This window comes from Ranitomeya variabilis, chromosome 6 (genome assembly GCF_051348905.1).
Source record: "Ranitomeya variabilis isolate aRanVar5 chromosome 6, aRanVar5.hap1, whole genome shotgun sequence".
Taxonomy (NCBI): Eukaryota; Metazoa; Chordata; class Amphibia; order Anura; family Dendrobatidae; genus Ranitomeya; species Ranitomeya variabilis.
This window is the reverse complement of record NC_135237.1, coordinates 173,498,866-173,525,383: the sequence shown is the minus strand read 5'-3', so window position 1 is coordinate 173,525,383 and position 26,518 is coordinate 173,498,866. Positions and strand designations below refer to the sequence as shown.

The window sequence follows — 26,518 nt, the reverse complement described above, 5'->3', positions numbered from 1 at the left end:
TACCATTTACTTAATATTTTCTTTTTGTCATCAGTAGATGCTAAAATAGAGTGGTCAGTGTTACTAATCCATGTTCAGAGCTTTCTAATAGTTATTCCTTAGTAAGGCATTTACTACCTAACCATTATCACCAATCACTGATATGTGGCCACAGATCCTCCTGTTCTTCCTCATTCACACGGTGAGCCGTAGATCTGAAGGCGAGCAGGCTCGATGCTGCACCGTACAACCTGTATTGGATTTCTGGCAGTCACAGTGCATTACACTTATTGGGGGAGAGGGAAACTGGGGGCGAGAGATCTCCGTAGTAGCAGTCGGTAGTGTTCACAGTGAAAAATCATGTACACCGTGCACAAATATTAGGCAATATGATTATTTAATTTCACTATTGAACAACTAAAGTGCTGTCTGCCAATCCAAATGGTTAAAAACCTGAATATTTATGAAAGTAAAAGTGAGGCTTTGTCTTTCTTAGGAGAATTTCTATCTCTGCAGAATTATAGTGCAAAAATATTACTCAACAACATGAAAAAAGTAGTTTGTTCCAACTAAATTGTTTATTTTTATCTGTAAAGTGAGAATAACCAAACAGCTCAAAATGTGCTAAATATATTTCTGACAATTCCCAAAAAACATCAATGACCAATGTAGACATCCTTCTTCTCAATAACAGCCATAAACCTTCCATCCATGGAGTCTGTCAGTTTCTTAATCTGATGACAATCAACTGTTTGGGCAGCACCAACCACAGCCTCCCAGACCCTGCTCAGAGAGGTGTAATGTTTTCCTTCACTGTAAATCTCCTGTTTAAGGCAGCCCACAAGTTGTCAATAGGTTGTAGGTCAGTTGAGTAAGGGGCCATGTTATGCTTTCATCCTTTAACCCCTTTCTGACATCTGACGTACTATCCCATCGAGGTTGTATAGGCCCATGTGACCACCGACGGGATAGTACGTCCTCACCGATCAGCCGCGCTCACTGGGGGAGCGTGGCCAATTGGGGCCGGGTGTCAGCTGACTATTGCAGCTGACATCCGACACTATGTACCAGGAGCGGTCATGGACACTGGCATATTAACCCCCGGCACACTGCGATCAAAGATGATCGTAGCGTCCCGGCGGCACAGGGAAGCATCGCGTAGGGAGGCCCGAATCCAAAATGGCCACGGGGGGCCTTCCGGGTCCTGCAGAGAGGTGGCTTCCAAGCGCCTGCTCAGAGCAGGCGCCGGGAAGCCCCCCTGCAGTGCCTGTGTGATCGCTGATCTGACACAGTGCACTGCAAAGTGTCAGATCAGCGATCTGTCACTGTAGTGTGATGTCCCCCCCTGGGGCAATGTAAAAAAGTAAAAAAAAAAAATATTTACATGTGTAAAAAAAAAAAAAAAAAAAAATCTAAATAAAGAAAAAAAAAATATTGTTCGAATAAATACAATTCTTTACCTAAATAAAAAAAGAACAATAAAAGTACACATATTTAGTATTGCCACGTCCGTAACGACCCGACCTATAAAACTGTCCCACTAATAACCATGGTACTGCTGAAAATGTCATTTTGTCCTGCAAAAAACGAGCCGCTATACAGCGTCAGCAACAAAAAATAAAAGCTATAGTCCTCAGAATAAAGCGATGCAAAAATAATTATTTTTTATATAAAATAGTTTTTATCATATAAAAGCGCCAAAACATAAAAAAAGATATAAATGAGGTATTGCTGTAATCGTACTGACCCGAAGAATAAAACGGCTTTATCAATTTTACCAAACGTGGAACGGTATAAGCGCCCCCCCAAAAGAAATTCATGAATAGCTGGTTTTTGTTCATTCTACCTCACAAAAATCGGAATAAAAAGCGATCAAAAAATGTCATGTGCTCGAAAATGGTACCAATAAAAACGTCAACTCGTCCCGCAAAAAACAAGACCTCACATGACTCTGGACTAAAATATGGAAAAATTATAGCTCTCAAAATGTGGAGACGCAAAAACTATTTTTTGCAATAAAAAGCGTCTTTTAGTGTGTGACAGCTGCCAATCATAAAAATCCGCTAAAAAACACACTATAAAAGTAAATCAAACCCCCTTCATCACCCCCTTACTTAGGGAAAATAATACAATTTTTAAAAATGTATTTATTTCCATTTACCCATTAGGGTTAGGGTTGGGGCTAAAGTTAGGGTTTGGATTACATTTATGGTTGGGATTAGGGTTGGGATTAGGGTTAGGGGTGTGGTTAGGGTTATGGTTGGGATTAGGGTTAGGGGTGTGTTTGGGTTAGGGTTTGAGTTAGAATTGGGGGGTTTCCACTGTTTAGGAACATCAGGGCTCTCCAAACGCGACATGGCGTCCGATCTCAATTCCAGCCAATTCTGCTTTGAAAAACTAAAACAGTGCTCCTTCCCTTTCGAGCTCTCCCGTGCGCCCAAACAGAGGTTTACCCCAACATATTGGGTATCAGCGTACTCAGGACAAATTGGACAACAACTTTTGAGGTCCAATTTTTCCTGTTACCCTTGGGAAAATACAAAACCGGGGGCTAAAAAATAATGTTTGTGGGAAAAAAAAAGATTTTTTATTTTCACGGCTCTGCGTTATAAACTGTAGTGAAACACTTGGGGGTTCACAGTTCTCACAACACATCTAGATAAGTTCCTTGGGGGCTCTTCTTTCCAAAATGGTGTCTCTTGTGGGGGGTTTCAATGTTTAGGCAAATCAGGGGCTCGCCAAACGCGACATGGCTTCCCATCTCAATTCCAGTCAATTTTGCATTGAAAAGTCAAATGGCGCTCCTTCCCTTCCGAGCTCTGCCATGCGCCCAAACAGTGGTTTACCCCCACATATGGGGTATCAGCGTACCCAGGACAAATTGCACAATAACTTTTGGGGTCCAGTTTTTTCTGTTACCCTTGGGAAAATAAAACAAATTGGAGCTGAAGGTAATTTTTTGTGGAAAAAAGTTAAATGTTCATTTTTTTTTTTAAACATTCCAAAATTACCTGTGAAACACCTGAAGGGTTAATAAACTTCTTAAATGTGGTTTTGAGCACCTTGAGATGTGCAGTCTTTAGAATGGTGTCACACTTGGTTATTTTCTATCATATAGACCCCTCAAAGTGACTTCAAATGTGATGTGTCCCTAAAAAAAATGGTGTAAAAATGAGAAATTACTGGTCAACTTTTAACCCTTATAACTCCCTAACAAAAAAAATTTTGGTTCCAAAATTGTGCTGATGTAAAGTAAACATGAGGGAAATGTTACTTATTAAGTATTTTGAGTGACATATCTCTGTGATTTAAGGGCATAAAAATTCAAAGTTGGAAAATTTTGAAATTTTCGCCAAATTTCCTTTTTTTTCACAAATAAACTCAGTGGTAAAATTTATTTGATATTACCTATCATGAAGTACAATATGTCACGAGAAAAAAAATTCAGAATCCTCCGGATCCGTTGAAGCGTTCCAGAGTTATAACCTCATAAAGAGACAGTGGTCAGAATTGTAAAAATTGACCTCGTCATTAACTTACAATCCACCCCTGGGGTAATAGGGGTTAAGGGTTTTCCCATGAGCAAAAGTCCATTTTAATCAATAGATCTTGGAATAATAAGGGTACTTTCACACTAGCGTTTTTTGCAATACGTCGCAATGCGTCGTTTTGGCGATAAAATGCATCCTGCAAAAGTGCTTGCAGGATGCTTTTTTTCACCATTGACTAACATTAGCGACGCATTGCCACACGTTGCAACCGTCGTGCGACGGTTGCGCCGTGTTGTGGCGGACCGTCGGCTGCAAAAAACGTTCCATGTAACTTTTTTGCCGCCGACGGACCGCCATTTCCGACCGCGCATGCGCGGCCGGAACTCCGCCCCCACCTCCCCGCACCTCCCCGCACCTCACAATGGGGCAGCGGATGCGTGGAAAAACAGCATCCGCTGCCCCCGTTGTGCGGCGCATTCACTGCTAGCGTCGGTACGTCGGCCCGACGCACTGCGACGGGCCGAGTACGACGCTAGTGTGAAAGTAGCCTAATGAGTTCCACAATTGGATGTGTTTAAATGAAATGTCCCTGTGCTGAGATAATCTTATAAATGTGCCCTGCTGTGTACTGTGTAATGGCTGTGTCTCGGCAGCTGGAGGTCACGTGATGACTTCCGGGTCTGCCTGCTGCAGTGTCTTGTTAGACTCAGCCTGCAGCTGAGTCTATCAAGCAATGTGACAGTATAAAAACATCCTGGTCTCATACACATATACATGTGTATTTCCTTGTATGAGACCAGTGATCAGCCAAATAAACATTGAAGTCCTATAGATGGACTAAGTAAAAAAGATAAAAAAAAAAAAGGTTAAGAAATTAAAAAAAAGTTAAAAAATGTTTTAAAACTTAAAAAATCACTAAATAAAAATAAGAAAAAGTATTAAACCAATAAATACATATAATTATGTAAAAGCAAAAAAGTCCACATATTTCGTATCGCTGCGTCTGGAACGAGCCAACCTATAAAACTGTCACACTTGTTAAATCAGTGCACACCGTAAAAAAAATAAAACCAAAAAAAGGAGCAAAAACCTTTGCTTTTTCATCATTCCACCAAAGAAGAAGTAGAATAAAACGCGATTAAAAAGTCAAATCAAAATAAAAATGGTAGCGATGAAAACGTCATCTTGTCCCGCAAAAAACAAGCTGCCATACAGCTCCAACAAAAAAATAAAAAAGTTGTAGTTCTCAGTATAAAGCGATGCAAAACCAATAATTTTTTCTATAAAATAGTTTTTGTGACAAAGCGGCAACACATAAAAAAAAAGATATAAATGTGATGTCATTGTAATCATACTGACCCGAAAAATAAAACTGCCTTATCAATTTTACCACACGCGGTACGCTATAAAAAATACCCCTGAAAACAATTCTTGAAATCCTGGTGTTTGATCATTCTGTCATCCAAAAATCAAAATAGAAAGCGATCAAAAGATGTCATCTGCCCGAAAATTGGTACCAATAAAAATGTCAGCTCGACCCGCAAAAAACAAGCCATCACATGACTCTGTTGGCCAAAATATGTAAAAATTATAGCTCTCAAAAAATGGTGATTCAAAAACTAGTTTTTGCAATGCAATGCTTTTTTTAGTGTGTGACAGCAGCCAAATATAAAAACCCAATATAAATCTGGTATTGCTGTAATGCATCGGCCCTGAAGAATAAAGTCACCTAATCACTTACACAAAAATAAGTAAAATAAATTCTTCACCTGCTGTTGATTTTTTCATTCTGCCTCTCAAAGATCGTAGTAAGGCTTGGCGCATATTTATCCTGCGCTCTGCTCTGAGCGCTTACACCAGGGTTTCCGTGTAAATCTCTGAAATACATGATGTAGACGGAACCTCTGGCAGACGATTCCCTATAATGAGGCAGATGGAGGCACTGTGGACTCCATAAGACCAGTGATCCGGCCGTGTCTTTTTTTTTTTTTTGTCATACATAAAAGCGCAGACAGTTTTGTGCACCTCTGAAAAGAAAGACATGGCTGAACAGCGGCCAGATGGAGTCTAGAGTAACTCTGCTGCCTCATTATAGTGAATGGATCCCTCTGGGGCTTCATCTGAATCACGTCACTCAGAGATTTAGATGGAAACCCCAAAGTAAGTGCTCAGCGTAGAGCATCGGATAAGGCTACTTTCACACTAGCGTTAACTGCAATACGACGCAAATGCGTCGTTTTGCCGAAAAAACGCATCCTGCAAAAGTGCTTGCAGGATGCGTTTTTTCAGCATTGACTAACATTAGCGACGCATTTGCGACGCATTGCCACACGTCGCAACCGTCGTGCGACTGTTGCGCCGTGCTGTGGCGGACCGTCGGGACCAAAAAACGTTACATGTAACGTTTTTTGCTCCCGACGGTCCGCTTTTTCCGACCGCGCATGCGTGGCCGGAACTCCGCCCCCACCTCCCCGCACCTCACAATGGGGCAGCGGATGCGCTGGAAAAATGCATCCGCTGCACCCGTTGTGCGGCGGAGACAACGCTAGCGTCGGGAACCTCGGCCCGACGCACCGCGACGGGCCGAGCCCGACGCTAGTGTGAAAGAAGCCTTAATGTGATCCAAAACATTATGTACAATGTTTCCAAACAAAACTTTAACTCATTCAACAAAAAAAGCAAGCCCTCACCCTGGTCCGTCATCTGTTAACGGAAATATAGGAGGCTTCCACGTTACTGCTAGTACAAAGGCTCTGGAAAAGCGTTATGGCTACTCACCCCCCTAAAAAAAAATTATCCGCTCCCAAATTCAAATGCCCCCCTCCCTGAGCCCCAGTGTACCTAAACCACATATAGTGCCCACATGTTTGGCATTTCTGTAGTGGTGAGAGCCCGCCTAATTTACAGGTGCGTGTCTCCAGTAGCACGGCCTGGGCATAACGTACTGGTCACTTCAGCGTACTGGTCACTAAAACGAATGTTTGCAATTTTCATTCAGCAACATCCACTGCTGCCTGTTTCTGGAAAACACTTTTGAAAACACATTTGAAGTCAAATTCATCACTACACCTGTAGATAAATTCCCAAAGGGGTGTAATTTCCAAACTGGGGTCACTTGAGGGGGGAATTTTGTTTTTCTGGCATTTAGGGGCTCATTATATGGCATCCAAAAACTGTTCTATAATAATTTGTTCTCCAAGAGTCAAATAGCGCTCCGTCCCTCCAGAATCTCTATGGGGCATTGCCGAGTTCAGCAGAAATAGTTTGACACATTTTGGCACCATTTTACCCATTCCCCAGTGTGAAAGTGTAAAATCTGGGACTAAGACAATTGTTCTGTGGTTAAAATGTAATTATTTTTTCTTCACTGCCCAATGGTTTTAATTTCTGTGACACACTTGTGGTGTCAATATGATCACTGCACCCTTAGGCTACTTTCACACTAGTCCGTCGGTACGGGCCGTTGCAAACCAGTGTGTTAAAGTAGCACAACGTGGGCAGCGGATGCAGTTTTACAACGCATCCGCTGCCCCATTGTGAGTTCCGGGGAGGAGGGGGCGGAGTTTCGGCCGCGCATGCGCGGTCGAAAATGGCAGACTCGACGCACAAAATAAACATTACATGGAACGTTTTTTTGTACCGATGGTCCGCCAAAACACGACGCATCCGTCGCAGACCAATGCATCGTGTGGCAATCTGTCGCAATGCGTCGCTAATGTAAGTCTATGGAGAAAAAACGCATCCTGCGGGCAACTTTGCAGGATGCGTTTTTTCCACATAATGACGCATTGTGACGTCCGTCACACAACGCAAGTGTGAAAGTAGCCTCAGATGAACTAATTGAGAGGTGTAGTTTGTAAAATAATATGGGATCACCTGTGGGGGTTTCTGCTGTTTTAGCATGTCAGGGGCACTTCAAATGTGACATGGCATCCGCAACGTATTGCAGCCAAAATAGTGGTCATTCCTTTTCCAGCACTACCATGTGCTCAAGCAGTCGTTTTTCAACAAATATGGGGTGTTTGTGTACTTTGGAAAAATTGCACAACAAATTTTGGCATCCCTTTTCTCCTGTTAACATTGTGAAAATTTAAAAAAAAAATTGTGTTTTTGTGTTTTTTTAATTTTCACATCTCAACATTATAAAATTCTGTGCTGCCCCTTAGGGTTCAAAGTGCTCAACACACATCTAGATAAAGTCCTTGAGGGGGTCTAGTTTCCAAAATGGGGACATTTGTGGGGGGTTTCCACTGTTTAGGCACCTCAGGGGCTCTCCAAACACGACATGGCATCGGCTATTGATTCAAGCCAATTTTGTATTCCAAAAGTCAAAAGGCGCTCCTTTCCTTCCAAGCCGTGCCGTGCACCCAAACAATAGTTTTCCTCCACATATGTGGTATCGGTGTACTCAGGAGAAATCGCACAAAAAATTTTATGGTGTATTTTCTTCTTTTACCTTTGAGAAAATGGAAAATATGGTGCTATAGTAACATTTTTTTGGGGGAAAAAGTTAAATGTTAATTTTTTCCTTCCACATACCATTAATTCTTGTGAAGCACCTGAAGGGTTAATAAACTTCTTGAATGTGGTTTTAAGCACGTTGAGGGGTGCACTTTTTAGTATGCTATCACTTTTGGGTATTTTCTGTCATTTGGACCCCTCAAAGTCACTTCAAATGTGATGTGGTCCCTAAAAAAAAAATGGTTTTGCAAATGTTATGGAAAAATGAGAAATAGCTGATCAACTTTTAACCCTTATAACTTCGTAATGAAAAAACATTGTTTCAAAAATTGTGCTGATGTAAAGTAGACATGTGTGAAATGTTATTTATTAACTATTTTGTGTGACATATCTCTATGGTTTAACCCCTTAAGCCCCGAGGGTGGTTTGCACGTTAATGACCGGGCCAATTTTTACAATTCTGACCACTGTCCCTTTATGAGGTTATAACTCTGGAACGCTTCAACGGATCTTGGCGATTCTGACATTGTTTTCTCATGACATATTGTACTTCATGATAGTGTTAAAATATCTTTGATATTACCTGCGTTTATTTGTGAAAAAAACTGAAATTTGGCGAAACTTTTGAAATTTTCGCAATTTTCCAACTTTGAATTTTTATGCAATTAAATCACAGAGATATGTCACACAAAATACTTCATAAGTAACATTTCCTACATGTCTACTTTACACTTTACATCAGCACAATTTTGGAACCAAAATTTTTTTTTGTTACGGAGTTATAAGGGTTAAAAGTTGACCAGCAATTTCTCATTTTTACAACACCATTTTTTTTTAGGGACCACATCTCATTTGAAGTCATTTTGTGGGGTCTATATGATGGAAAATAACCAAGTGTGACACCATTCTAAAAACTGCACCCCTCAAGGTGCTCAAAACCACATTCAAGAAGTTTATTAACCCTTCAGGTGTTTCACAGGAATTTTTGGAATGTTTAAATAAAAATTAACATTTAAATTTTTTTTACACAAAATTTATTTCAGCTCCAATTTGTTTTATTTTACCAAGGGTAACAGGAGAAAATGGTCCCCAAAAGCTGTTGTACAATTTGTCCAGAGTATGCTGATACCCCATATGTGGGGGTAAACCACTGTTTGGGCGCATGGGAGAGCTCGGAAGGGAAGGAGCGCCATTTGACTTTTCAATGCAAAATTGACAGGAATTGAGATGGGACGCCATGTTGCATTTGGAGAGCCACTAATGTGCCTAAATATTGAAACCCCCCCACAAGTGACACCATTTTGAAAAGTAGACCCCCTAAGGAACTCATCTAGATGTGTTGTAAGAACTTTGAACCTCCAAGTATTTCACTACAGTTTATAATGCAGAGCCGTGAAAATAAAAATTCTTTTTTTTTTCCACACAAATTATTTTTTAGCCCCAGTTTTGTATTTTTCCAAGGGTAACAGTTGAAATTAGACCCCAAAAGTTGTTGTCCAATTTGTCCTGAGTACGCTGATACCCCATATGTGGGGGGTAACCACCGTTTGAGCGCATGGCAGAGCTCGGAAGGGAAGTAGCGTCATTTGGAATGCAGACTTAGATGGATTGGTCTGCAGGCGTCACATTGCGTTTGCAGAGCCCCTAATGTACCTAAACAGTAGAAACCCCCCACAAGTGACCCCATATTGGAAACTAGACCCCCCAAGGAACTTATCTAGATGTGTTGTGAGAACTTTGAACCCCCAAGTGTTTCACTACAGTTAATAACGCAGAGCCGTGAAAATAAAAAATCCTTTTTTTTTCCACAAAAAATATTTTTTCGCCCCCAGTTTTGTATTTTCCCAAGAGTAACAGGAGAAATTGGACCCCAAAAGTTGTTGTCCAATGTGTCCTGAGTACGCTGATACCCCATATGTTGGGGTAAACCCCTGTTTGGGCGCATGGGGTAGGGAAGGAGCACTGTTTTACTTTTTCAATGCAAAATTGACAGGAATTGAGATGGGACGCCATGTCGCATTTGGAGAGCCCCTGATGTGCCTAAACAGTGGAAACCCCCCAATTATAACTGAAACCCTAATCCAAACACATCCATAACCCTAATCCCAACGTTAACCCTAACCACACCCCTAACCCTGACACACCCATAACCCTAATCCCAACCTTTTTTTCAACCGTAAATGTAATCCAAACCCTAACTTTAGCCCCAACCCTAACCCTAACTTTAGCCCTAACCCTAACTGTAGCCTTAACCCTAGCCCTAACCCTAACTCTAGCCCTAACCCAAACCCTACCCCTAACCCTAATGGGAAAATGGAAATAAATACATTTTTTTTAATTTTTTAATTTTTCGCTAACTAAGGGGGTGATGAAGGGGGGTTTGGTTTACTTTTATAGCAGGTTTTTTAGCGGATTTTTATGATTGACAGCCGTCACACACTGAAAGATGCTTTTTATTGCAAAAAATATTTTTTGTGTTACCACATTTTGAAAGCTATAATTTTTCCATATTTTGGTCCACAGAGTTATGTGAGGTCTTGTTTTTTGCGGGACGAGTTGACGTTTTTATTGGTAACATTTTCGGGCACGTGACATTTTTTGATCGCTTTTTATTCCGATTTTTGTGAGGCAGAATGACCAAAAACCAGCTATTTTGAATTTCTTTTGGGGGAGGCGTTTATACCGTTCCGCTTCTGGTAAAATGGATAAAGCAGTTTTATTCTTTCGGTCAGTGCGATTTCAGTCAGTGAGGACTATAACTTTTTTATTTTTTCTTTGATGACGCTGTATGGCGGCTCATTTTTTGCGGGACAAGATGACGTTTTCAGCGGTACCGTGGTTATTTAGATCTGTCTTTATGATCGCGTGTTATTCCACTTTTTGTTTGGCGGTATGATAATAAAGCGTTGTTTTTTGCCTATTTTTTTTTTTTCTTTTACGGTGTTCACTGAAGGGGTTAACTAGTGGGACAGTTTTATAGGTCGGGTCGTTACGGACGTGGCGATACTAACTATGTGTACTTTTATTGGTTTTTTTCTTTATTTAGATAAAGAAATGTATTTATAGGAACAATATTTTTTGGGGGGGAATTTTTATTTTTTTTTTTTTTTTTTACACATGTGAATATATATATATTTTTTTACACTATAACATTGCCCCAGCGGGGGGGCATCATGTTATAGTGTAAGATCACTGATCTGACAGTTTGCCCAGCACTCTGTCAGATCGGTGATCTGACGTGCACAGCTCCTCCAGGCTTCCCGACTCCTGCTCTGAGCAGGCGCTGTGAATCCACCTCCCTGCAGGACCCGGATGCCGCGGCCAATTTGGATCCGGGCCTGCTGCAGGGAGGAGGAGGTAAGAGACCCTCGGAGCAACGCGATCACATCGCGTTGCTCCGGGGGTCTCAGTGAAGCGCGCAGGGAGGGGGCTTCCCTGTACCGCTGGAGCACTGCGATCATATTTGATCGCAGTGTGCCGGGGGTTAATGTGTCAGGGGCGGTCCGTGACCGCTCCTGGCACATAGTGCCGGATGTCAGCTGCGATAGTCAGCTGACACCCGGCCGCGATCGGCCGCGCTCCCCCCGAGAGCGCGGCCGATCGCATATGACGTACTATCCCGTCACTGGGAATTAAGTCCCAGGTCACCTTGACGGGATAGTACGTCATATGGGATTAAGGGGTTAAGGGCATAAAGATGAAAACATTTGAAAATTGTGAAATTTCAAAATTTTTACAAAATTTCCATTTTTTCATATATAAACGCAAGTCATATAAAATACATTTTACCACTAACATGAAGTACAATATGTCACGAAAAAACTTTCTCAGAATCATTGGGATCCATTGAAGCGTTCCAGAGCTATAACCTCATAAATTGACAGTGGTCAGAATTGTAAAAATTGGCCTGGTCACTAAGGAGTTAATAATTCCAGCCCATAGCAGTACCCCACCTCCTCCTTGCTAGCGTCTGAGTCAAAGTGGAGGTCTGTGCCCCTTACTGATCCATCCTTTGGTCCTTCCATCTGGTCCGTCAAGAATCACTCTCATCTCATCAGTCCATAAAACCTTTGACAAATCTGTCTTCAGATATTTCTAGGCCCAGTCTTGATGTTTGAACTTCTGTGCCTTGTACAGTGGTGATCGGTTTCAGCCTCACTCACCTTGGCCATGTCTCTGAGCGCTGAACACCTTGTACTTTTGGGCCTCCAGGTAGGCTGCAGTTCAGGAATATGACAGCACTGGAGAATAACGGGGTTCTGGTCGCTTCTCGTTTCATTCTTCTCAAATATTTGGCAGTGAATTCAAGTTGTTTTGTTTTTTTCCTCATGTTTTTTGCAACCCCTTGTGAGCAAATGCACAACACTTTAGATGGGTCTATGATCAGGCTTCAATATCTCAGCAATTTCAAGAGTGCTGCATCCCTCTATAACACTTGTAGCAATTTTTGGCAGTTAAATCTCTTCCTCAGACAAAATGGTCAAAAAAAAGGAAACTGTCTAATAATTCTGCCCATCCTGATGGCTTCATCCAATATGCATTCAGATTATACAGCTCAGAGTTGGAAAATCTGCATAAAAATGATGACGTGGTCAAAATATTCACTTGCCTAATAATATAGCACACAGTGTAGCACCTGTTGTATGGATAAGTGATAAATATTTTTTGTGTGAACTGAAAACACTTTTAAAACATCTGCTTATTGTGTAACGAATGCCGTTTTTCAGATCTATTTTTCTGTTTAGTTCTTTTCCAATGTCATCGCGGTTTGGTTACCTTCCTGATGCCACCGTTCTCTTCCCTCTCTTTGCTGCCGTTTGGTTACCTTCCCGATGCCACCGTTCGGTTACCTTCCCGATGCCGCCGTTCAGTTACTTTCCCAATGGCTCAGTTCGTCTCCTTCCCGATGATGCCGTTCGGTTATCTTCCCGATGCTGCCGTTCTGTTACCTTCCCGATGCTGCCGTTCTGTTACCTTCCCGATGCCGCTGTTTGGTTACCTTCCCGATGCCGCTGTTTGGTTACCATCCCGATGCTGCCGTTCAGTAACCTCCCGATGCCGCTGTTCTGTTACCTTCCCAATGCCGCTGTTCGGTTACCTTCCCGATGCCGCCGTTCGGTTACCTTCCCGATGCCGCCGTTCGGTTACCTTCCCGATGCCGCTGTTCGGTTACCTTCCCGATGCCGCTGTTCGGTTACCTACCCGATGCCGCTGTTCGGTTACCTACCCGATGCCGCTGTTTGGTTACCATCCCGATGCTGCCGTTCGGTAACCTCCCAATGCCGCTGTTCGGTTACCTTCCCAATGCCGCTGTTCGGTTACCTTCCTGATGCCACCGTTCTCTTCCCTCTCTTTGCTGCCGTTTGGTTACCTTCCTCTCCTTCCTGATGCCACCATTCGGTTAACTTCCCGATGCCGCCGTTCAGTTACTTTCCCAATGGCTCAGTTTGTCTCCTTCCCGATGCTGCCGTTCGGTTACCTTCCCGATGCTGCCGTTTGGTTACCTTCCCGATGCTGCCGTTTGGTTACCTTCCCGATGCTGCCGTTTGGTTACCTTCCCGATGCTGCTGTTCGGTTATCTTCCCGATGCTGCCGTTCGGTTACCTTCCCGACGGCTCCGTTCGGTTACCTTCCCGATGCAGCAGTTCAGTTACTTTCCCGATGCCGCCGATTGGTTTTATTCCCGATGCTGCTATTCTGCACTCTACTAATAAAATTCGCTAGTGGCTGGTAGTCTTAAACTAGGGCCTTCTTTCAGTGGAAATATGAGTGAAATGGTAGTATAAGTCTGTGCTGACACACAAAATAAAAATTCACTTTAAATGAGGCACAACACTATGGCGTCTTGTAACTCCCTCCATTATGTTGCTATTGTTTCTAAAAGGCTCCATAGGAAAATGAAGGCTATATGTTCTTAAAACAGTATTGAGCTTTACCTTATCCTGCAGGAGGACACAAAGTGACGGAACTGGGACCTAAAACACCTGATCCATTTCTTACAGTTTTTCGACTTGTACAAGTAGTGCACAAAACTTCAAATAATACCCAAAACTGTACTGTATGTGATGGAACAGCCCAGCATTACACAGAACCATCACAAAACGTCTAAGCGTGTCATGAGCACGTGATGAATTTGGGAGACAAGAAGGAGGAATATAGCCGCTCCGCTCCACTTACTTTATTGGGTAGAAAGTAAGGGAGATAAAATGGCTTTCACAAAATTAGAAAGCGCTCCTAAATCTCCACTCTCCAAAAATGAATAGCAGAAAACTTTCAAAGCTTTTTTGCCTGTTTCCCTCATTCTTTCTCCCTTAGCTATTTCAATGTGGAAATTCATTTTATTTCTTTGCCCTGTCTTGCCTCTTGTTCTTGGATTTTCTCATGTAATATCGGCTGTCTTCCAGGACAGTTAGTCACCTTGAAATCAACAGTTTGTGTTTCCTTGACTGATAGAAAGACTTTGCTTTCAAAGCAGCCCATTTGTTTGTTTCTCTTGGAATAAAAGGATGTTCATATCTTAAAAATATGTCCTGTGTCTTAAAAATACTTTGTGTGATTTGACATGGAAGGCTCGGTATATGAAACAGTCTGTTAATGTCATTGAGGTTGTCTGTGGAAAAAGATGGTTCCTTGCAACTAATGTGATGTTTTTTGTTTGTTACATTTAATGCACTTTGTGAAAGTTTTCATTCCTCCAAGTCTGAGAAGGTCTTGTAGCCCGAGGTCATAGAAGTAGCTTTTGTTTAGTGGCAATTTTTATTTTTATATTATCATTTAGTTTGAACTGTAAAATCTGGTTTAGGAAGAGTAGTCTTGTTTAGTTTGTATAGGTGCAAGAAACTGGAGAAACTTTTAGAAAATGGGCACACTATCCTTTCTTATAGAAAATATTTCTTCAGAAAATAGCCAGCCATTTAATTTTTATGCTTTTTTATTTAATGTTTTTTTTTTTTAAATGTTTAATCATTTGTATTTGATGGAAATTTGTCAGTAAGATCAACATTCCATTATCACATATATGTGGATGCTCATCTTTGAAAGCTAAATCCATTGACCCCTTTATAACTTTTATCTGTTGCTGCATTCCCGAGAAAACACCTTATTTGCACATAACTTGCTGATAAGTGCTTTGGAAGTGACATTGCTCTTCCCAAGCCTCTGCCTGTCAAGGAAGTTCCCATACATAGCACCAGCCTCTTTAACTTAATTGATAGCTAACGGTCTGATTTCCATTTCTCATGTCACACAGACTGTGAGGCCGATTCTTTGCCAAGAAACAACCTCACGAGGAAGTGGCTGGGGAAATGCTTAGACACGCCCAGAGCACTTAACACCTTATTTGCATGTGAGGTAAAATGCTGATTTTTGAAATTAAAAAGAAATCCAGAAATCCCAACACGTGTCCAGTTCTCAGACCATGTCATATGTACTTAATACAATACAATAGTAGCTATACTAAAATGAGGTCTCTTCATGGCAGAAAATTACTTACTAAAATGTCCTTTTTATATGATTGATATGTCCCTTTTTTATTACTTGGGGCTTTCTGGGCTCTCCTCATAATGACAGGGTGTCTTACTATGACCATGGCCATAAGTAGCCATTGCTGCTCACTTCTAGACTGCTGCTCTAAGCGCTCCTCCTATCTTCAGTTTTTTCCCTCTCTATCAATCATTCCTGAGACTCGTCTGGTGATGTGACATCAGTATGTTCCTGAATGTGGCAGGCTTTGTGCGCCAGCTCTGTCTGTGTGCAAAGTCCGCAGCTCACAAGATCCCCAGCAATGCCTCTGATCAGACTGTATGTATGTTGGGTGCCATCATGGGTGATGCGGCTGATGGCAGATCTAGCTTCTGCAGGGGAGTGTACTGAGAGGGGGAAGACACCAGAAATGTGTGCTGAAAAAATGACATTTCATTTATGCTTCCGCTATTGGTGGGTGCATGACGGCAGAGAACAATTGGGTGAAGATGAATGTGAATTGTTAAATCGAGGGTTTATTTCTAACATCCCTTATTCATTCTGTGTTTGTTGTTTCTATTCCATGAATTTCCATTACTATTTTTCACTAAATGATACATTGTAATAGACTATAGCAGATAAGGTCCAGGCTTTGGTGCTACAAAACGAGCTTCTTTTATTCTGCCACACGGGATGCAACGTTTCAACCTAATACAGGTCTTTACCAAGCACACAAAATGGTGCAAATGACAGGTTTATGTAACCTAGATAATCAAGAAAATACCAGTCCGGACTCTCGTTCTTGCCCTTATCTAAAATTCCAGCCGTATGTTTTTCCAAGTGAGCTCCTTGGGATTTGGTATGCGGGGTCACCTTGTGGGTAAGAGTACCCGGATCCCTACTTATCCAGGATGAGTCCTGCGGTGACGTTTTTCAAATGTTATAATGAGACTTGTTTTTCTCCTAGCCCTTTAGTGTTTTTCTCTTTTTTTTTTTTGCACCATATTCTTCTTCCCATTTGTGCCACTTTATAGTCTATTTTTTATGTTCACTGTCATTTCTTCTTATTTTGTTTTTCTTTTTATTTATGTACAGTATATATTTGCCATTGTAGATTTCCAAATTTGTTACAAGTCTCCTTCAGTCCCCCCTCTTGAGAGTAATTTTTTGTACGCCAGATAATTTGATGCAATTTTTGAATCATTTTGCATAACTTTTTTGTGCTAAAAAGTTGCAAAAGAGGTTAAAAACAGAAAAAAAGGAACTTTATTTTTTTGCACTTTGCACTAAATTAGTTGGCCATGTGCACCAATTTTAACGAATAGCAACTAATGCCAACAAGGAAAAAGCAGAAAAGTGACTTAATCAAATTGATTATTTTTCTTTACATGCGTCTCATTGTGCAGACTGTAATATCAATAATCAGACTGGGCAGGGATAATCTGATTATTATTATTGCCTTCTGTAAATTCTCATTATCCGTCCTTTCTGTTTCTCCGCTGCCCCCCCTGAGCTGTAAGCATCATATTTTCACCAGGCTGGCTGTCTGCCCTGGATGAATAATCGTGATGGCACCCTGTGCATTCAAGCAGGCCTGTGCACTGGAATAGTCATACCTAGTTATGTCAGCACACCTGATGTTTTATTAACAACTATTGATTTTTTTACCCGGGGGACTTTCCTTTTTTCTTCCTACGAAAAAAAGGGCAACCTTGCAGGAGAGAGGCAATGTAAGGAATGAATTGGTAATGAGCTGCGTGCTCACATCTTTTCTTATTATTGCAATGCTTATCATTATCATTGTAATTATTATTATTTGTCTCATTAAAGAAAAATAGGAAACCAACAAACTCCTGCATTAGTTGTTTTTTTTACTGTGACTCCTTTTATGTAGCAGATTTTTTTTTTAAGATTTTTTTTTAATATATATTTTTAGCCTATTGATATATTATACTGCTGTGACTATACAATATTATGCTATTAGAATATTGTTTGTACTGGGATACAATATTTTAGAATATTTAATGCTTACATTATATTATAAACATTGATACACTGCACTAAACAGTGTTTTTGTATAGTTGAATAAAAGACTGTTTAAGTTGCTCTGTCACCTCTCCTGGCATGTTTCTTTAGAGCTTTGTGTTGTGTAGTTCCTCTATTATTCCTCTTGGAAATGTTTGAATAATTGGGGCTATGTCTGACTCTGACCAATGTGTAACACACTTATTTTAGAAGGGAAATGGTAGCAACCAGTTGTCAATTTATTTATACATTTGTAGGAAGAATAGTAACCCCTTAGTGACAGAGCCAATTTGGTACTAAATGACCCGGCCAATTTTTACAATTCTGACCACTGTCACTTTAAGAGGTTATAGCTCTGGAACGCTTCAACGGATCCCTCTGATTATGACATATTGTACTTCATGTTAGTGGTAAAATTTCTTCAATATAACTTGCGTTTATTTATGAAAAAAAAAATGGAAATTTGGCAAAAATGTTGAAAATGTTCTAATTTTCAAACTTTTCATTTTTGTACTCTTAAGGAGTCACACTAGAGAGGAATACAGATGAATCCTATGCGATAAAAAATTTGCATAGCACTCGGACCAATGTTAATCTATGGGGCAGCTCCCATCATCCGTTGTTTTCTCGGTCGTATTATATATTCTTGTGTATAGCCAAGGCTGTGGAGTCGGTATGCCAAACTACCGACTCAGACTAATTAATTTCCCTGACTTCTGACTCCAACTCTGAGTTTACGACTCCACTGCACTGCCTCACTACTGAGCATGTGCATAAACCCCCTGACGAAATATATCCGAAATGCGCGTCGGGCGCCCGCAGGCTCAGGACCCAGCACACCCCCAGGTATATATAGTGGCTATACTGCTGCAGCCCTATATCGCTGTGTATGGACATTTGTCCACTGTCTTCACATTGGTCTATGCACTAAGGTACTTTATAAGATATGTAGTGTCATTTTTTTCAAATTACTAAGATATAGTGCACTAAATTTCCCTCTTGTTTTCTTTTTACACAATTTGGTCAAGCTTTGTTCACAGCTGCTATTGCGTATTTTGCACATTGTTATGGAATTGTTGTATGGACTTTTCATAGATATGATGTTGTAATATTTGGCGTGGCTCTCATTACAACACGTTTATATGACTATTGCACTTTCTATTTCTTTGCACTTTATTATGTACACAGCGTAAATAAAATAAGATATAAGGAATTTATATATATATTTTTTTATCGGGGTATTACTTTGTATATGGGCAATTTTAAATCCTGTCCTTGCGGTGGTTTCATGTATATGTTCATATTTGTTATATAAAATTTTTTTTTACATTTTTTAATATATTGTTGCCATTTCTAGAAATAAAGGCTTATTTAAAAAAAATCCTAAGGCTCTAAGACTTTCTGGTGTTTTCCGTATCTATGGTGGTTCAGCTCTTGGGTTTCCCTAATCACAGTGGTCCCCACTGTTGTCTTTACAGTACACCCTGATCACCGGTTATTTGTCATCTTGAGAAGAGATATATATATATATATATCAGTGGTATAATTTCAGGGACTAAATAAGGGTATACTGTATTTAATTTAATATAAAGTGCAGCACAGATTCATCTCCGCTAAAAGCCGAGATCCTTAGATCAGGAACAGAACAGACATTTATAGGACATTTCATAACTTTCTCAACTTATTATGAAAACATTTACAGCACATCCTGCATTGTATTACTGTACCCAAATTATTCTACCAACTCCGACTCCACCAAAATGGACCCCGACTCTGACTCCACAGCCCTGTTTATAGCAATGAAATTACTGTTGTGCTGTTTGATTTCCTGTTAAAAATTATCTTGATTTTCCTCTATACTTAACTGTATTCTTTACTTCTATGTTTCCTTGCCTGTTTATCTCATATCATATGTACTGAATATTTTATATGCTGTTAAATGGATATTTAATTTTACAACCAAGCTGGACATACCTTTTGTCACAAGACTCTCATGGCTATGCGAAACAAGTCACTTACGTTATCAAAATTTTATAAAACTACAATTCTTAAAGAACTTTCACACAGACCACTAATCCGCTGAGCGCAAAAACATGGCAATCAACTAATGAACATTCATGTGTGTGTTTGTTGGCTGATCACATCTTTTTCCCTGGTATCACATCTCCCCATATACACCGGAGATGTTTGCTTGCAGTATACTTAGTCCTGCTGTCAGTATGCAAACTGTGAAGGTATGGGAAGGTTCATATTAACAGTTGCCCATCCCTATATCATTTGTATCAGCCCATGTAAACGACCTTTAGGGTACGTGTCCACGTTCAGGATTACATCCGGATTAGCTGCGGATTGAACACTGCGTACAGCCGCAGCATTCAACCCACAGCGTCTAAATGTTACAGCATAGTGGAGGGGATTTTATGAAATCCCATCTCCACTATGCGTGCGAACACGCACCCGGCGGCCCTGTGTTTACAGACATGCGGCGCGTCTTTATCAGCACTTGTGCAGGCCTTTATCTTTGTTTTAGTTACTTACCTTGAATGGTCATTATTTCAGGTTTGCCCAGACTTTATTAAAAAATGATTTATTATAACTTTTCTATTATGTCACATATTATGACTTGTCACCCTGCAAATGTTTGCGCCTGTTCCAAGCAACCTGTTTAATTTTGTATACAGAAAGTCTAAGCAGATGAATAGTTGATTGCCATTTGCCCGTCTGCATGAAACATTGTATCTATGATTTGTTCCAAGGACTCTACTTTCACGCTGCATTTTTAATGAGAAGTTATGTAAGCAATGTGACATGCCGCTATTCTTCTACTAGGGGAGGGTCTAGTGATAGCTTACCAAGTATCTTGTTTTAATGATTATTTTGTCCTGTTAATAGGGTTCCTATAACCTATGACGTTGGTTCTATCTTTCAGTTCTTGGCCTTGGGGACTCACAGTGGGAAGGTCTATTTACTTGACATCCAAGGGAACATGACCCAAAGGTTTGATATTGTAAGTATGGTTTCTACTAATAGATTCAATGTATTTTTCTAATTCAGTATACAAACAATTATAATTCAGGTCTGCTTTAGGTCGTAGATGGATTCAGTTGGTGACAGCTATTATTAAAGTAGATTTCTTTGCCCACTATGAACACAGGGTAGTCTAGTACATGATTTTGATCACTACCTTATTAACTTTGCATAATGTGAGGTACAGTACTTACTAAATGCACTATGACCTGCAAATACACTGCTCAAAAAAATAAAGGGAACACTTAAACAACAGAATATAACTCCAATCAAACTTTTGTGAAATCAAACTGTCCACTTAGGAAGCAACACTGTTTAACTATTAATTTCACATGCTGTTGTGCAAATGGAATAGACAACAGATGGAAATTATTGGCAATTATCAAGACACACTCAATAAAGGAGAGGTTCTGCAGGTGGGGACCACAGACCACATCTCAGTACCAATGCTGTAGCATGAGATGGACTCTACAATCCACACACGTGGCTCAGGTAGTGCAGCTAATCCAGGGTGGCACATCAATGCGAGCTGTGGCAAGAAGGTTTGCTGTGTCTGTCAGCGTAGTATCCAGAGGCTGGAGGCGCTACTAGGAGACAGGCCAGTGCACCAGGAGACATGGAGGGGGGCCGTAGGGGGGCAACAACCCAGCGGCAGGACCGCTACCTCAGCCTTTGTGCAGGGAGAAACAGGACGAGCACTGCCAGAGCCCTGCAAAATGACCTCCAGCAGGCCACAAATGTGCATGTCAGCGCAAACGGTTAGATACCGACTCCATGAGGATGGGGGTTGTGCTCACAGCCCAACACCTTGCAGGACGCTTGGCATTTGCAACAGAACACAAGGATTTGCAAATTCGCCACTGGCGCCCTGTGCTCTTCACAGATAAAAGCAGGTTCACACTGAGCACATGTGACAGACGTGACAGAGTCTGGAGACGCCTTTTAGAGTGATCTGCTGCCTGCAACATCCTTCAGCATGACCGGTTTGACAGTGGGTCAGTAATGGTGTTGGGTGGCATTTCTTTGGAGGGCCGCACAGCCCTCCATGTGCTCGCCAGAGGTAGCCTGACTGCCATTAGGTACCGAGATGAGATCCTCAGACCCCTTGCAAGACCATATGCTGGTGCGGTTGGCCTTGGGTTCCTCCTAATGCAGGACAATGCCAGACCTCTTGTGGCTGGAGTGTGTCCGCAGTTCCTGCAAGATGAAGGCATTGAAGCTATGGACTGGCCCGCCTGTTCCCCAGACCTGAATCCGATTGAACACATCTGGGACATCATGTCTTGCACCATCCACCAACGTCACGTTGCACCACAGACTGTCCAGGAGTTGGCGAATGCTTTAGTCCAGGTCTGGGAGGAGATCCCTCAGGAGACCATCCGCCGCCTCATCAGGAGCTTGCCCAGGCATGGTAGGAAGGTCATACAGGCACGTGGAGGCCACACACACTACTAAGCATCATTTCCTTGTCTTGAGGCATTTCCACTGAAGTTGGATCAGCCTGTAACTTCATTTTCCACTTTAATTTTGAGCATCATTACAACTGCAGACCTTCATGGGATATTTGTTGTGATTTACGTTGATCATTTTTAGGTTTTAATGCTCTCAACACATTACACTATGTAATGAATAAAGATTTACAACTGGAATATTTCATTCAGTGATATCTAGGACCTGGTATTTTAGTGTTCCCTTTATTTTTTTGAGCAGTGTGTGTGTGTGTGTGTGTGTGTGTGTGTGTGTGTGTGTGTGTGTGTGTGTGTGTGTATATATATATATATAAGAAGGGATATTACATCCGAAACGTTGCCACGCCGTTCAGGCATTAAAGTCCACTTTTTCTTCAGTTTTTTGTGCTGTTTTCCTTTTTTTGATTATATATATATATAGCTATTTGGTAAATTCAAAAAAGTTCATATATATAGCTATTTGGTAAATTCAAAAAAGTTCATTTTTTCACATTAATGTGAAATTTTGCAAATTTATGAAGACAGAAAAACTGAAATATCACATGGTCATAAGTATTCAGACCCTTTGCTCAGACACTCATATTTAAGTCACATGCTGTCCATTTCCTTGTCTTCCTCCTTGAGATGGTTCTACTTCATTGGAGTCTAGCTGTGTTTAAATAAAACTGATAGGACTTGATTTAGAAAGGCACCCACCTGTCTATATAAGACCTCACAGCTCACAGTGCATGTCAGACTCATGAGGTCAAAGGAACTGGCCAAGGAGCTCAGAGACAGAATTGTGGCAAGGCTCAGATCTGGCTAAGGTTACAACAGAATTTCTGCAGTTCTCAAGGTTCCTAAGAGCACAGTGGCTTCCATAATCCTTAAATAGAAGAAGTTTGGGACAACCAGAAATCTTCCTAGACCTGGCCGTCCAGCCAAACTGAGTAGTCGTGGGAGAAGAGCCTTGGTGAGAGAGGTAAAGAAGAGCCCCAAAATCACTGTGGCTGGCAGATGCAGTAGGGAGATGGGAGAAAGTTCCACGAAGTCAACTATCACTGCAGCCCTCCACCAGTTGGGCCTTTATGGCAGAGTGGCCCAACGGAAGCCTCTCCTCATTGCAAGTCATATGAAAGCCCGCATAGAGTTGGCTAAAAGTCACATGAAGGACTCCCAGACTATGAGAAATAAGATTCTCTGGTCTGATGAGACAAAGATAGAATTATCACGAAAAAGGTCTATCTTTATCTCAAGCTGTATGTGTGGAAAATACCAGGCAATGCTCATCACTTGCCCAATACAATCCCAAAAGTGAAACATGGTGGTGGCAGCATCATTCTATGGGAAGGGGGGGTTTCAGCTGCAGGGACAGGACAACTGGTTGTCATTGAAGGAAACATGAATGCGGCTAAGTACAGAGATATCCTGGATGAAAATCTCTTTTAGAGTCCTGTGGACCTAAGACTTGGCCGATGGTTCACCTTCCAACAGGACAATGGCCCTAAGCACACAGCTAAAATAACAAAGGAGTGGCTTCAGAACAACCCTGACCAATCTTGACTGGCCCAGCCAGAGCCCTTACCTAAACCCAATTGAGCATCTCTGGAGAGACCTTAAAATGGCTGTCCACCAACGTTCACCATCCAACCTGACGGAACTGGAGAGGATCTGCAAGGAAGAATGTCAGAGTATTCCCAAATCCAGGTGTGAAAAGCTTGTTGCATCATCTCCAAGAAGACTCATGGCTGTACTAGCTCAAAAGGTGCTTCTACTCAAAACTGAGGAAAGGGTCTGAATACTTATGACCATGTGATATTTCCGCTTTTCTTTTGTAATAAATCTGCCAAAAATGTCTAGTTTTGTTTATTTTTCAGTCTCTTGAGTTTACCAAATGGCTGCAATGAAACAAAGAGTGAAACATGTAAAGGGCTCTGAATACTTTCCGTACCCATTGAGTGTGTGTAAATATGTGTGTGTGTATATATATATATATATATATATATATATATATATATATATATATATATATATATACACACACTCACTGGCCACTTTATTAGGTACACCTGTCCAACTTCTTGTTAACACTTAATTTCTAATCAGCCAATCACATGGCGGCAACTCAGTGCATTTAGGCATGTAGACATGGTCAAGACAATCTCCTGCAGTTCAAACCGAGCATCAGTATGGGGAAGAAAGGTGATTTGAGTGCCTTTGAACGTGGCATGGTTGTTGGTGCCAGAAGGGCTGGTCTGAGTATTTCAGAAACTGCTGATCTACTGGGATTTTCACGCACAACCATCTCTAGGGTTTACAGAGAATGGTCCGAAAAAGAAAAAAAATCCAGTGAGCGGCAGTTCTGTGGGCGGAAATGCCTTGTTGATGCCAGAGGTCAGAGGAGAATGGGCAGACTGGTTCGAGCTGATAGAAAGGCAACAGTGACTCAAATCGCCACCCGTTACAACCAAGGTAGGCCTAAGAGCATCTCTGGGAGCGGCGGCGGCTGCTGTGTTCTGGTGCGGCGGCTCCTCTTCTGTGTGGGGCCTCTGTGCTGTGAGGTGGCGGCGGCAGCGGCGTATCTTTATCCAGTTGGGGCTCCTCCGGCATCTCCTTAGCCCTGGAGGCCCCGCCGCAACTCCATCGGTGCAATGTGGTGGCCTCCGGGAAAATGGCCGCTGCTCAGATTCAGATCTCGTGTCCCGAGATTTCGGGACGAGATCTGAATCTGAGCAGCGGCCATTTTCCCGGAGGCCACCGCATCGCACCTATTGAGCTGCCTCCGGGAAAATGGCCGCTGCATTGCACCGATGGAGTTGCGGCGGTGCCTCCAGGGCTAAGGAGATGCCGGAGGAGCCCCAACTGGATAAAGATATGCCGCCGCCACCGCCACCGCACAGCACAGAGGCCCCACACAGAAGAGGAGCCGCCGCACCAGAGCACAGCAGCCGCCGCACCAGAGCACAGCAGCCGCCGCACCAGAGCACAGCAGCCGCCGCCGCCACTCCCAGCACTGAGACCCCCACGCTGCACCGCTACGATAAGGTAATGGGGGATACTCACTTTCCTGTGAGACGCCCCCTCGTCATCAGGATCACTCCCCCCCCCCCCCCAAAAGGCACATATTCACCGGCCCTATAAGACGACATAGGGTGTATAAGAAGACCCCCGACTTTTAAGAAGATTTTATATTTTAACTGGTAAAGTTGGGGGGTCGTCTTATACGCCCAGTCGTCTTATACGCCGGAAAATACGGTAATTGGACAGATTCAATAATTTTAACCCCTTCACCCCCGGAGCTTTTTCCGTTTGTTCTTTTCGTTTTTCGCTCCCCTCCTTCCCAGAACCATAACTTTTTTATTTTTCCGTCAATATGGCCATGTGAGGACTTATTTTTTGCGGGACGAGATGTACTTTTGAACGATACCATTTGTTTTACCATGCCGTGGAACAGAAAACGGGAAAAAAATACCAAGTGTGATGAAATTGCAAAAAAAGTGCAATCTCACACTTGTTTTTTGTTTGGCTTTTTTGTTAGGTTCACCAAATGCTAAAACTAACCTGCCATTATGATTCTCCAGGTCATTACGAGTTCATAGACATCTAACATGTCTAGGTTATTTTTTATCTAAGTGGTGGAAAAAAATTCCAAAGTTTGAAAAAAAAAATTAAAATTGCGCAATTTTCCGATACCCGTAGCGTCTCCATATTTTGTGATCTGGGATCAGGTGAGGGCTTATTTTTTGCGTGCCGAGCTGACATTTTTAATGATACCATTTTGGTGCAGATACGTTCTTTTGATCGCCCGTTATTGCATTTTAATGCAATGTCGTGGCGACCAAAAAAACGTAATTTTGGCGTTTTGATTTTTTTTCTCGCTACGCCATTTAGCGATCAGGTTAATCCTTTGTTTTTATTGATAGATCGGGCGATTCTGAACGCGGCGATACCAAATATGTGTAGGTTTGATTTTTTTTAATTCTTTTATTTTGATTGGGGCGAAAGGGGGGTGATTTAAACTTTTATATATTTTTTATTTTTTTTTATATTTTTAAACACTTTTTTTTTTTTAATTTTGGCATGCTTCAATAGCCTCCATAGGAGGCTAGAAGCATGCACAACACGATCGCCTCTGCTACCTAGAGGTGAAGTACAGATCACCTCTTTGTAGTAGAAATGGTCGTGTACTTTGAACGCCGACCACAGGGTGGCGCTCAAAGCATTCGGCCATCAACAACCATAGAGGTCTCAAGGAGACCTCTGGTTGTTATGGCAATGCACCGCTGACCCCCGATCATGTGACGGGGGTCAGCGGTGCGAGCACTTCCGGCTGCGCTGCCGGGAGCGCCAGTTAAATGCCGCTGTCAGCGCTTGACGGCGGCATGTAACTAGTTAATGGGCGCGGGCGGATCGCGATTCTGCTCACGCTCATTGCGCGCACATGTCAGCTGTACAAAACAGCTGACATGTTGCGGCTTTAAGGTGGGCTCACCGCCCGAGCCCACCTTAAAGCAGGGGATCTGCCAGCTGACGTACTATTCCGTCAGCTGGCAGAAAGGGGTTAAATAAAATGTTCATTTTTAGTACTTGGTTGAAAACCCTTTGTTGGCAATGACTGCCTGAAGT

At 41.9% G+C, this 26,518-nt stretch overlaps 1 protein-coding gene across 2 annotated transcripts in view; it reads left to right on the top strand.

The window, feature by feature from the left end:
• The window catches only part of VPS41 (VPS41 subunit of HOPS complex), a 343,493-nt gene that overhangs the window by 79,253 nt on the left and 237,722 nt on the right, over window positions 1-26,518 (top strand). For both annotated transcript variants that reach the window (XM_077269269.1, XM_077269268.1), the window contains exon 4: window positions 20,347-20,424. In XM_077269269.1, the coding sequence (XP_077125384.1) occupies window positions 20,347-20,424 (78 nt within the window). The remainder of the gene's footprint in view (window positions 1-20,346; window positions 20,425-26,518) is intronic.